The sequence below is a fragment of the Carassius auratus genome, chromosome 15, assembly GCF_003368295.1.
Source record: "Carassius auratus strain Wakin chromosome 15, ASM336829v1, whole genome shotgun sequence".
In the NCBI taxonomy this organism is placed as follows: Eukaryota; Metazoa; Chordata; class Actinopteri; order Cypriniformes; family Cyprinidae; genus Carassius; species Carassius auratus.
The window spans coordinates 10,721,548-10,734,292 of NC_039257.1; the positions used below are offsets into that span (position 1 = coordinate 10,721,548).

General features: G+C 38.9%; 2 protein-coding genes across 6 annotated transcripts in view; one reads left to right on the top strand and one right to left on the bottom strand.

The window, feature by feature from the left end:
• The first annotated feature begins 2,014 nt into the window (after positions 1-2,014).
• ckmb (creatine kinase, muscle b) lies at positions 2,015-5,176 on the top strand. Its single transcript, XM_026282323.1, has 7 exons — positions 2,015-2,165; positions 3,296-3,507; positions 3,625-3,779; positions 3,849-3,981; positions 4,055-4,350; positions 4,434-4,623; positions 4,711-5,176. Exons 2-7 carry the CDS (start codon positions 3,318-3,320, stop codon positions 4,887-4,889), a joined length of 1,143 nt encoding a protein of 380 aa, XP_026138108.1. The 5' UTR covers positions 2,015-2,165; positions 3,296-3,317; the 3' UTR covers positions 4,890-5,176.
• Positions 5,177-5,896: 720 nt separating this feature from the next.
• The window catches only part of mark4b (MAP/microtubule affinity-regulating kinase 4b), a 41,298-nt gene continuing 34,449 nt past the window's right edge, over positions 5,897-12,745 (bottom strand). The window contains exons 16-19 of one of the 5 annotated variants that reach the window (XM_026282319.1): positions 12,478-12,560; positions 9,620-9,664; positions 9,318-9,357; positions 5,897-7,700 (exon numbers count right to left, since the gene is read on the bottom strand). In XM_026282319.1, the coding sequence (XP_026138104.1) occupies positions 7,367-7,700; positions 9,318-9,357; positions 9,620-9,664; positions 12,478-12,560 (502 nt within the window). In that variant the 3' untranslated portion in view covers positions 5,897-7,366. Of the gene's footprint in view, positions 9,358-9,619; positions 9,665-12,477; positions 12,561-12,745 lie in introns of all 5 variants that reach the window. The other 4 variants (XM_026282316.1, XM_026282315.1, XM_026282317.1 and 1 more) reach the window with 4 other exon arrangements.

Sequence of the window (12,745 nt, forward strand, 5' to 3'; positions counted from 1 at the left end):
AATGTGCAGACAGGTATTGACAAGTGCAACAACTTAAAAGTAAAATTCTCATTTGCAAGGCATTTATTATTTGTGTGGTTCATTATATTTTACAGTCAGAGATAAAAAGAATAATAATTGCTTTAAGAACCAATTCAAAGATTGAAGACTGTATTTTTGACACAGAGCTTTCAGAGGTCATGCCCTGTGCATGGGGTCCAAAGAAGGTGGCATTATAACAGCTGTAGACAAACCCTATAGGTCTAATGCTAAGTAGTTTCTCTACATCAAATTACATTGCATGTAGACATGATATTCTGCATGCAGACTCTGCAGCGGACCCTACCCCCTGTTATTTCCTAAAAGACATAGGTGTATACTGTTATGGGATAAGGGGGGTTTCTCTGTTCATGGGGACCCCCACACACCCCGTTATGCCCCACTTTCTGCTGGTGACTGTCCTCTCTCACTGCTAGGCATGCTATGGTGTTGGAAGGAAGGTTTCTAATTTTGGAACAGACTGTGAGCTTGAGTTTTTTCCACCAAATAATCAGTTTTTGGTCATCAGTAAAATAGGAAATTTTAATCCGTCTTTGTACTTATTTTCGTATCAAGTAATCCAAAGGTAAGAAAAATAGAAGTTTAGATCACATCAGTATCTAGATACAATTTGAATCTGTCAGTTTTTGGCACAAAAAGGAGATAATGGTTAAACTAAGTTTGTCACATTGGGACTAACATACAGGGTTTAACTGTGAAATTGTACCCTGAGTATTAATGTAGAGTAAGGGGAATGGTTGAGCTGTTCTCTTGCTTCTTTCTGTACTGTACACACACTTTCACAAACCTGTCCCTTCACTGATGTTATGGGATTTTTTTTCTCAGCAGGGTTCCTGGATATTCCACCCACCTGTCACATGCTCTGTCATGTGCTCTTGAAGCATTTCCCAGGGAGGAACCCACAGATGAACCAATGGCTGTGCAGTTGTGTTTTAGTTATTCAAAAGAAAACTCCTTAGTGTGTTACTTTGGGATTGTAGGGTTGAATGAAGTAGATAGTATGTAGAAATAATTGGTCTTGATCTTGGATTTCCAAGAAGTTTAGTTTTATTTATGTAGGACACTGGTTTCAGATTGGCTGATAAGGCACGATAGCATCATGTCAAATGAGGCATAAGAACAAATTCAAAGTGATCTTTAGAAGGAACTAAACTGAATGGCCGATGCTTATTTCTCAGGAGAAATGGAATCATACTTTTTAAAAATGGAAAAAAATAACTTCTGTGATAACCAACTACTAAACTGTATGGACTGGGTTCTGTGATGTTACATTACATTCTGACTATGAAAACCATTTGGAAGATTATGCAAAGCACATATCCTCTCAGGTATAATAATAATAAAAAAAGCAACAGTTGCAATTTTTATATTGCTTGCAATGGTATAAGTAGTACAGATCACTAACTGGACACTGAGAACACAACTGGGTACAGTACGGACTGTCTTCACCTCAAGAGACACATGATGCCGTCCCTTACGTAAATTATATCTTACAAGACATGGACGAATACAGGGCTAACCCCTACTTTAGTGAGAAAAGTCAATAATGTCTGCAATTTTATAAGTAAACAACATATTTTAGCATAAAAGTGCATTTACCATATAAAGGCATTTTTAACGCTCACATTCCACAAAAGTGGATATTATGCAAAAAAAAAAAAAAAATGTATGGGCTTTGTTTAAATTTTAGTCCTTTTTCACAATTTCTCTGTGAAAATAATAAAGTAGCAATTACAGTTTTAGTCATCAACACAATAGTACGATACAAGGAATAATTGAATGCATTATAGGTCTTAAAATAAGGATTTTTTTGTGCTTTAACAGTGTATTTGACTTATTTCATAACTGAGCAAGAGAGAGGACATGCAACTGTGAGGGGGTGGGGACAGCTGTCTCTTCGTCTCGGGTGTTGTGATATAGCTTCTTTCCTTTTAGAACCTGAAACCCCTATTAAGGACCGCAGCTGTCCAATGAGATTCAAGCATGCATGAGCCGAGCAACCAATGGGCAGCAAACATTGAAGTATATAAACCAAGGTCTGACATCTTGCAAAGTTGGGCAACCCCTACATTGGCTTGGTGAACAGGATCTGATCCCAAGGACTGTTACCTTTTTCTCCTGTACAGGTAAACTCAGCTACGGTTCAAAGATTTCTCAAGGGTGGGAATAAGGGGTATTTGATGAAACATGAAAAACTTCAGCAAAAACGACGTTATACATTGCAGCTTTATGTGCCAAAATATTCCCCATACAAATTAATGAAACCTCATTGGGGTTAAGGACCGTATCCCTGATGCACAATATTTGGATTCTTCTGGAATTACATACTTGATCACTGGAGTATTAGAAATGTCTCTCATATTTTTTAAGTTGCTTTCTACCTGTAGAAAGCTTGTCTTTGCTTGATAAGCTTCATAGAGTCATAATGCATTGGAAAGCTATTATGTAGGCAGTCTGGAGTAGATTGCTGTCTATGGCAGGAATTATCTGTGTGTGCTTGACACCTGTTGTGATTCTGTGCAAGGTCATATCATCTGGGGGAATTGATAGCTGATGTATTTTACTTAAGTCTATTTATACTCCAGATATTGCAATCTTTTTAAATTAATGCAACTGTATGCAAAAGCTGTGAATACGTGGACAAACTAAGCATTTGATATTTCAAATATTTCGCTAATTACATATTTCAAAAGCTAAATTGTCTGCGTAATACCAATTATGGGATCGAGTTTGCATGCTCCACCCCCAGCAGAAATTAGAGAGGTGAATGTGCTATCTGCTTTGAGTGATGGGAGTGAGTTTGGCATGCATGCTAAAAATATCACCTGCTGTCTGATGCATATAAGCATGGGAGCTATTCAACCACCACTCCATTTAGAAATATGTGGTGCTGGTTAAACATAGCATCATATTTTGTTACTAGGAGACTGAAGTTTAATTGGGACACAAAATATAGTATGCATTAACATTTGTCTGCAACTGCTGGCATCTTAATCTGGAAACTAGTGCTGTTTATCCTTGACAGAACGAAAATAGGTAGATGTTCATAATTCTCGGTTTCAATGGCAGCATTGAGAGACACTGGTTACCCTTTGTTTTTGGGTCCAATGAGAAAGCTACCCCTTAATAGGCCTGGGACAATGTTTCGGGTTGTCCATCCTAACAACGGCCCTGCAAACAAGATTTCCAACTTATCATAGGTCTCCAAAGCACATAATAAGTACTTTGCCAACTTGCCTTACAACTTGTCTATTAGCAGATCACGGAAAAGTGCAATCATGACTAAGAACTGCAACAACGATTACAAGATGAAGTTCTCTGTGGACGAGGAGTACCCTGACCTCTCCCAGCACAACAACCACATGGCCAAGGTCCTGACTAAGGACATTTACACCAAGCTCAGGAGCAAGTCAACCCCCAGTGGATTCACCCTGGATGACTGCATCCAGACCGGCGTGGACAACCCTGGTAAGTAGAACATGTCTGAATACATTCCCCCATAGTGTCTAATCTCTCAGATTGCCAAAAGCAATGCTTTAGTTACATAAAGATACATAAAGCACAACCCTTTGATCCCAATTCAAGGTCATCCCTTCATCATGACCGTTGGCTGTGTGGCTGGTGATGAGGAGTCCTACGAAGTCTTCAAGGAGTTGTTTGACCCCATCATTTCCGATCGTCACGGTGGCTACAAGCCCACCGACAAGCACTCTACTGATCTGAACTGGGAGAACCTGAAGGTATACTAAAGATCTTTACATTATCATGGCAGTTTTAATCTACTGTGGCTGATGTTTTCCTGTATGCAGGGTGGTGATGACCTTGACCCCAACTATGTTATGAGCACCCGTGTGCGTACCGGCCGCAGCATCAAGGGATTCACCCTGCCTACCACCAACAGCCGTGGTGAGCGTAGAGCTGTGGAGAAGCTGTCTATTGAGGGTGAGTCTCACTGACATTATGTCCTGACATCCACAAAGCAACATACATGGTCTTACTGAAGTTCCTCTCACAGCTCTGAACAGCCTGGATGGTGAGTTCAAGGGCAAGTACTACCCTCTTAAGGACATGAGTGACAAGGAACAGGAGCAGCTCATTGCTGACCACTTCCTGTTTGACAAACCTGTGTCCCCCCTGCTGTTGGCTGCTGGCATGGCTCGTGACTGGCCTGACGGTAGAGGCATCTGGCACAATGACAACAAGACCTTCCTTGTGTGGGTGAATGAGGAGGATCACCTGCGTGTCATCTCCATGCAGAAGGGTGGCAACATGAAGGAGGTCTTCAAGAGGTTCTGCGTTGGCCTGCAGAAGGTAAACCCCGTTATTTTGAATCCTTTCGTCATCTAATGCAAAGATAAGCAACCAAAGGCCTGACTCCTTGTTGTATATTGCAGATTGAGGACATCTTCAAGAAGCATAACCACGGTTTCATGTGGAACGAGCATCTTGGTTTCATCCTGACCTGCCCCTCTAACTTGGGTACCGGCCTGCGTGGTGGTGTCCACGTCAAGCTGGCCAAACTCAGCACACATCCCAAATTTGAGGAGATCCTGACCAGACTGCGTCTTCAGAAGCGTGGCACAGGTGAGCTTGAAATTGCTGAACTTATAAAATGGCAGACTTACACTGTGATCATCATTTTAAGAGACTCTGTGTGCTCTTGTTATGTAGGTGGTGTGGATACTGCCTCTGTCGGTGGTGTGTTCGACATCTCCAACGCTGACCGTCTGGGCTCCTCCGAGGTGCAGCAGGTGCAGCTGGTGGTTGATGGTGTGAAGCTCATGGTTGAAATGGAAAAGAAACTGGAGAAGGGCGAGTCCATCGATGACATGATCCCTGCCCAGAAGTAAAATGTCAAAAGTGCTTTTCTTTTTTTATTTGTTCTTTTAAGCAGTCATGCCATCTTGACTTTTCCAAGAGACACTCCACCCCGCTCCCCTTTTTCCTACTTTTTTTCTCTTTCCTTTCTTCCCTGTCGTCTTTTTCCTGCACTTTTCCTTTTTATCTTCCTGTTCCTCCTGTAACATCCTGGGATCAAACCTCCACATAGCTAGAAAACCCTAGCTATGTTGTCTTCACCTAACCTTTTTTTTTTTGGTTGTACAAAATTAATAAAACGGCCCCATGTAACAATCAACCTGTGTTTTAAGTCTTTATATTCTTGATAAGTCTTGATTCGTACCTCCAGACACAGCTGTGAACTTATGTATAAATGTATGTAATGTATAACTGTGGGGGATCCTTTCAGAATTTTCAAAGCTGAACTTCAATATATAATCAGAACTTTATGCATACTTTTATAAATCCAGTCAGCTAAACTGACCCAAAAGTCATTGTGAACACTAAAATAGCATTAATTTGTGCAGAATAGCACAATGACTGTCAACAATAGTTCAAGAATGGTTTTTCCATCAGTTATTATGAAGCCAGATCCCATTTGCTTGAACTATAACAAGTTACAATATTTGCAAATCTTACACAATATTTATATTCAACATGTAAAGCAATAAATTAATATAAATTGCTTGTACAAAAGCAAATGTTTTAGAGAATTACTCAAATGAATAACACATTTATATAGAAAAAGACCAAAGAGCAAATTGCAAAGTGTGATTTGAAAAGCACACACAGATCCAAACAGGTTCATACCTGTATCTCTGGATATCTGGCTTAGAGCTACCAAATGAGTAGGATTTGGCCTCCAAAAAAAAAAAAAAAAAGGAATTAATTACTCTAGATATTAATATCTCTATAGTTAAGTATTCCTTATATATTCCCAATATATTCCCTTAAAACTTACATTAAGAAAATATCTTTTAAATTTTGAACTGAACAAAAAATAACAAACAAACAAATCTTTGGATTTTCAGACAAATGTAATCATTCTTGCATTTTCTCACATTGCACAGCTCAGACATATTCCAATCTTGACTAATAGGACTTAGAATACCAAATCAGAGATAAAGTCAACAGTCTGTTTGTGGTCATTCAGCAGAGTGCACTTCTGGCAAGATAACAGAGGTTTCTCATCAGCGTAACACATACAAGAGCAACACAAAGAGCATTGTGTCTCGACTTGGCTCAATGGGATAAATTGCACCATTTGAAGGGTGAACTGCTTTTAAACAGGTGATGTTGCTCACTCAGCCCTAAAGTGCTACGGTGTGACCATATAATCTAAAAACAAGGAGGCTCAGGAAAGCAGACATCACCTACTCAACCTGCATCACTGGCAAGTTTCACGACCAACAAGATCATTAAAAAAAGAGGAGAAAACGCTATCACTTTTAGCACTTGCATTGTCAGCGGCTCCGCACGTTGTCTACGGTTCGAAATGGTGTGGCCTTCACACGTGTTTTTTTTGAATATGGTTATTTAAACAAGGATAAAATTAAACATACTCTTCTCCCTTACAAAGCAGAAGATTAGAAATCAAAAAATGAGTTAAATAGCAGCAGTTAAAAAGGAATGACAATGTACAGAGTGAACAAGTGACAAAAAAATGGGTGTTAATAAACAACATGGCTAAGATACCAGGTAAAATCAGCGGTAAAGGCCGGGACACACCAAGCCGACTTCAAAGAACTCGCGGTGAAGCTGCGCTGGAACACACCGCACAGACTACAGCCGACGGCAGACTAACACGTGCATTCTGCGCATGCCTGAGACGAACGAGCTGTTCATATCAGCAGCTGTTAATAGTATGTATTAGTCATTCTAAAGAGAAACCGAAACACAGATATACGAAATGTAAACAAAACGTCGCTTGCTTAGCATTTTGAGTATCAGTAACGTTAATAACTTTAATCATTTTAAGCAGCTCATGTTAATATGAAAACATTTGCGTATTAGAATGATTTGGGAAGATCACGTAACATTTAAACAGCCTTCTGTCTGTACTGCCTTCACTCACATGCTTGTTTTCATTACTTTTGCTTTAATTCTCAGCACTGACTCATTCGATAAACTCTACATCCAATCAGAGCTCTCACTCTCGCCCGACAGCCCCGACGTTCCCAATGCGAATCTGGGCAAACTACCGCTGATGTGAGCCTGACAAGAGCCGACGAGTGGAACACACCAAACAAACTAGCAAGACCATCGCTCGCCGTCAGCCGACATCGGCTTGTTGTGTCCCGGGTTTTAAACAGGCCTGGTAAAGAGAGTTCCTTCAGCAGGGCTTTTGTGTGAGCAGGTGCCCAGTTCTCAAAGTATGTGTGCCAGTCTTTGTAGGCTTATAGGGGGCGGGGGTGTGGGCGGGGCTAAGTCCATTCATCTCATCTTTCTGTCCCATGCTTTTGTCCCTGCTCTCCACCCCCTCTTGCCCTCAGAGTTCGAGTTCTTTGGACACTTTGGTGGCGATGTCCCGAAAGGCAAGCGGTGCCCCCCACAGGCGCTTGAATCGAATACCGCTGGTCTCGGCGGGGCCGTTGGGCAGCTGGCACACCTCGGCTTCGAAGGCAACGCGGGATCCGGCGGCTCCATGGGTGCAGGAGAGGAGGAAGGGCCCGGCCTGGTGGACCTGGCAACCGCAGCCCTGCGCCGCCTCCCGCAGAGCCAGAACCACCTCGGCTGGGTCCCGCGGGCTCCGCACCTTCACATCCCAGCCGCATCGGGGGGTCCGGGGCTCTGTCGCTTTTTGATACCCAGATAGATAGCGACTGTGGAGGGAGGAGGAGGTGAAATGAGGGGTGGGCGGTGAACGTCAATGTGCGGATGCGGGGGAGGGGGGACAAGAGAGAAATATATTAGAAATATGTAAGAGCAAAAATTTGAACTTCACAGAGACTGACTAAACTGTGTGGACTTCTAGTCTGAGATATTATTTAAAAAGGTAACACTTTGTAATAAAGTTCTATTTGTTTCTCTTAGGTAGAGCATTGGGCAACAGCAACTAACAAGAACCAACTCTTTTTTTCTTTTACATTTAGTAATCTACATTAATGTTAATTTTCACTATAAACTATATTCTATTTATTATTCAATTAAGTTCATATTACATTTAACCAATATGACCATGTTGTAAAGTGTTACCAACAAAATCATATCTAAATAGTTTGAAATAAACATCCTAAAAATGTCTGAAACTCTTCTACAATCAAAAAAAAGAGAGGAAATGTTCAGATGAACACTAAAACCTGTTACCTGTCAGGAGACACTGGAGTTCTTCAGGATAATAAAACCATACAATCTGAGCATTATTTAAAATCCAGTCTGACTATCAGAAAAACCTGGAGAACATTTTGGAAGGCCTGAATAAAATGTGAATGCCATTAATTTAAAAAAGAAAATATGTCAGGACATACACTGCCATTTAAAAGTTTTGGGTCTGTTATATATGCATTTTTAAGTCTCACCAAGGCTGCATGCATTTGATCAAAAATACAGTAATATTTTGAACTATAATTACAATTGTAATATCCATAGTCTTATTTCTTTTTCAAATATATTTCAAAATGTAATTTATTCCTGTGATGGTAAAGCTGGAATAACTTCAGGCTTTGTTGTAACCTGATTTTTTGAGTAATCATTCTAATATGCTGATTTGCTGCTCATATAACCAAAGAATATTATATACATTTATATTGACTTTAAAATTCAAGGGACAGCATTTCATTTTCATTTCATTTTAAAGACATTATAAATGTTTCTTAAGTCACTTTTCATCAATTTATGTATCCATGCTGTATAAAAGCATTATTATCTTTTTTTATTATTATTTTTATAAAAATCTTACTGACCCCAAACTTTGAGCAGTAGTGTATAAAATCATTCATACTTAAATTAATGGGCGCATACAAATATAGGGATGAAACATAATAATAATAATAATAATCAAGCAAAAATATTGGGTAGAGCACTACTGTATGTTTATGCGGAAATGAACACAACTCAGAACAGATTCCTGTGCAGCCATACATCACCTGTCATGCACTACACACATTATTCCTAAAATGTAAATCTCAACTGGATGTAAACTGCATTCAAAAGTACATACAGCTTTTAACAAAACTATTTTGAGATTAATAATTAAAAATCATTCAAACATCCACGTTAAAAACTGAAATGTGACTTTCCAAAAGCAACAGCCAACCACTGTCAGAGAAATATGGAAAAGATAAAGGTAAAGGGAAGGACAAGTACGGCTCTAAACAATATCTACATACATCTAAGCTAGTTTTGATGCACACAGTACACAGCTCTAAATGATGAACAAAATGCAGTCACATTCTGATCAATCTGATCTGCCAAGGAACGGATCACATGCTAGATATTACCTGTATTTTTTAGCCTGACTTTTTGTAGTTGTATCTGTAGCTAAGGAGAAGTAACAGAGAGTTAAAATCGTATGAAGAAGTTTACGTTTTTTCTAAGCAAATATCATTAAATCGTTTATCTGGATGATCGATTCATGCTATTATTGTTCATTATTGTTCTCTACATATTTTCTGTCTTTCTTCTGTTTGAGCTGTTTGCTTGGTTTCTGCGATGAAGAAGATGGTCCAGAATTGGAGGAGGGACGGCTTATGTTACTTTCTCTGTCGTTTTTGTGTATTAAAAAGAATTTGGAATAACTCACCTTGTGACCGGAGATCTGCAGACTCTCTCAGGTTCGTCTGTGACCCTCAAAAGGAAGACAAATGTTCATGTTAGGAATCAACCAGCAAGTAGAGCGACACTTATTCTTCATCCCGTTCACATCTAACGCCACAGACTTGCACTGTTACATTGACATCACCTTCAGCAATCCACAAAGCACAACAAAAGAAAGTGACGACAGTGATGGATTTACAGGGTGTATCCTTAAAAGGCCATCTAAATACATTTATTTCTTCTGTGTCTGGTAATATGCTTTAAAGTTTATCTACTATTTTATAGGTGACGTTAGAACAATATTAGTAGTTATTAATATAGCTTTAAACAAAGAAAGTGCTAGTTGACTGATGTCCACATGAGGGCGCTATGGATCGAGGCTTGTGAAACTTTCCATTCACATGATGCAGCAAATGAGGTGGCGACTGGATTCCCTCTTAAAGGGACAGTACAGGGGCCTCTTCCTCAAACATTACAGTGAAAATGGAGGGCTCTATACTGGGTGTAAATAAACAGTATCTGGACAGAAACATTATGTGGTAAGCAGGGGAGGCAAATGAGCTTGGCCAACGGTGAGTGGGATTTGGCATGAGAGGATGAAATACGTTACGCATAACTAATCTGGATTTCAGATTGAGAGAGGAAACCCCTGCTCTGTTTGCCTTGTCCAAAATTAAGCTTTTGTGATAAAACAGTCCAAATGAAATTGTTTTAAATGGCTGCTTCTGCATTTTTTCTACTATAATCACTAGAAACCTGATAAAGTCACACAGTAGTCCTCAGACCAAGATGAGAGCGATTCCTATGAATGAGTAAAAGGTGAGAGTAATGCTTAAATGAATGCATGAAAAAAGTAGTACATGGATGGTGCTGGTGTAAAAGGCCCCTTGAGCAAATACAAATACAATGCTTTTTCAAATATTAAAATATCTGCAGCAATTAAGTTTTAACAAATACATTAACAATAACCAAAATAATGTTTGTCCCCCCCCAAAATTCATTTTCTGTCACCCTCATGCTGCTTCTTATCACAAGCATAATATGCAAATTGGGACTTTAATGTGATGGAATTGATAAATAAAGATCTGTAAAATCAGTCCATATGACTTGACATGCAAGTCTTCCTCTTCACTGTTACGCTGAAAACATATTTGATTCATATATGTCGTCTGGATATACCATATTAGAAAAGGGACTTTATGGGAAGTCTTTATTAAAAAATAATTACACAACATGAATTAAAGGGATAGTTCACCCGAAAAATTAAATTATGTCTTTCCAAAACTTAAGATCTTTGTTCATCTTCGGAGCACAAATTAAGATATTTATAATGAAATCCAAGAGCTTTCTGACTCTGAATAGACAGGAACTAAACTACCACGTTCAAGGTCCAGAAAGTAGAAAGGACATTGTTAAAATAGTCCATGTGACATCAGTGGTTCAACCTTAATTTTATAAAGCTACTAGAATACTGTTTGTTTGAAAAGAAAACGAAAGTAACTTTAACACTTTCTTCTCTTCTGTGTTCAGGTCAGAGTACCACAATGCATGGCACTGACGTATAACAAGAATGCACTGAGCTTTGTTTACAAATAGAGGAAGACTCACGCCGTACATAAAACATCTCTTGTAATATGTTTGAAGATTTTAACAAAGAGGATGACTTGCAAATGTTTGCCTTGCTTTACTTATTGGAACCAGAATATAGAGATGATTAATGTTCTATGTCTGAGCACCGGGTTCTGCGTCAGATTGAACATGCATCGAAGACTGACATTGATTAAAATCATTATTTTAGTTTTCTTTGCATACAAATTTTTTTCTCTTAGCTTCATAAAATTATGGTTGAACCACTGATGTCACATGGACTATTTTAATGATGTTCTTACATCCTTTCTGGGCATGGTAAATGTCAGTTGCATTGCTCACTATGGAGGCTCAGAAAGTTCTTGGATTTCCTCAAAAAATATCTTAATTTTTGTTCTTTAGATGAATGAAGGTCTTGAGGGTTTGAAACAACATGAGGTAATTAATTACAGAATTTTCTTTTTTTTGGATAAACTAACCCTTTAAATCAACCAGCTATGAGGTTACAAAGTTTTTTGAGAAGTGCACAGAAGACAAAGGGACAAGAATGTCTACTTAGGGAGACTAAATTCAATTCAAGCTGACTGTCTCGAGTTCTGCCATACGGCAGAAATGTATGGTAAAAATCAAGAAGCTAGTTAATGTCAATGTCAGTTTGGTAGTTTTGTATGTTCTTCATGGGAGTGTGTGGATAGCTCTTTCGACTGAATTTTGCAGAGATTATCAATTTGGTGGAGATTTATTTTTTTGCAGAATCATGGGTAATGCTGTTTTTTTAAATCAGGAATTCTGTTTTTAAACCTGATTATTTAAAAAATAAGTTAAATAATGCAGAATGATGGCATCAGCAGAAGCATAATATCAACCCTGTAGCTCATATTAGGTCGGTCTTAAAAGGTTTAGAAGTTATGGTTCAAAGCAATATCTCTATGGTGAAAATAAATGGTATTTTAACTTCTGAAACCACACTTTTGCTCTCTACATAGCATATTAATCATATGACACATTTTTTGGAGCTTGACAGCTGATATGTATGCTTTTCCAGAAGAAAGAAAATCATACTGGTTTGGAATGGCATGAGGGTGAGTATGATGACTATCCAAAATGTACATTTTTGCAACTAAATAATATGTGTACAAGCTCAAGGAGGCACTCTGACACCCAGAGCCAACACATGTGCCTAAGAGAGAGGTGAGACTGTGAGTATTTTGACAGACTGAGAGATGGAAAAAGGCCACAAACAGGAAGAAAACTTACTAACTGTTTTTGATCCCTGTGGCAGAGTGCAGCCCGAGACTGACTTGTTTGAGCTCTGGCGCTTAGAGGGGTCAAGATTGACCCTAAGAGTTGATGAAGGGAAGGAAAAAGGAGAGTGAAGAGAAGGACAGTTTGGAAGACAGAAAGAAGAAGGGGAACAGGAAGATCGAGAGAGAAATAAGATTGCAGCAAGGAAGAAAAAAAAATCAAAGAAACAAATAAATAAAATAGAAACACTGATCACCCAACAATAGCCAAGACCAAGAGA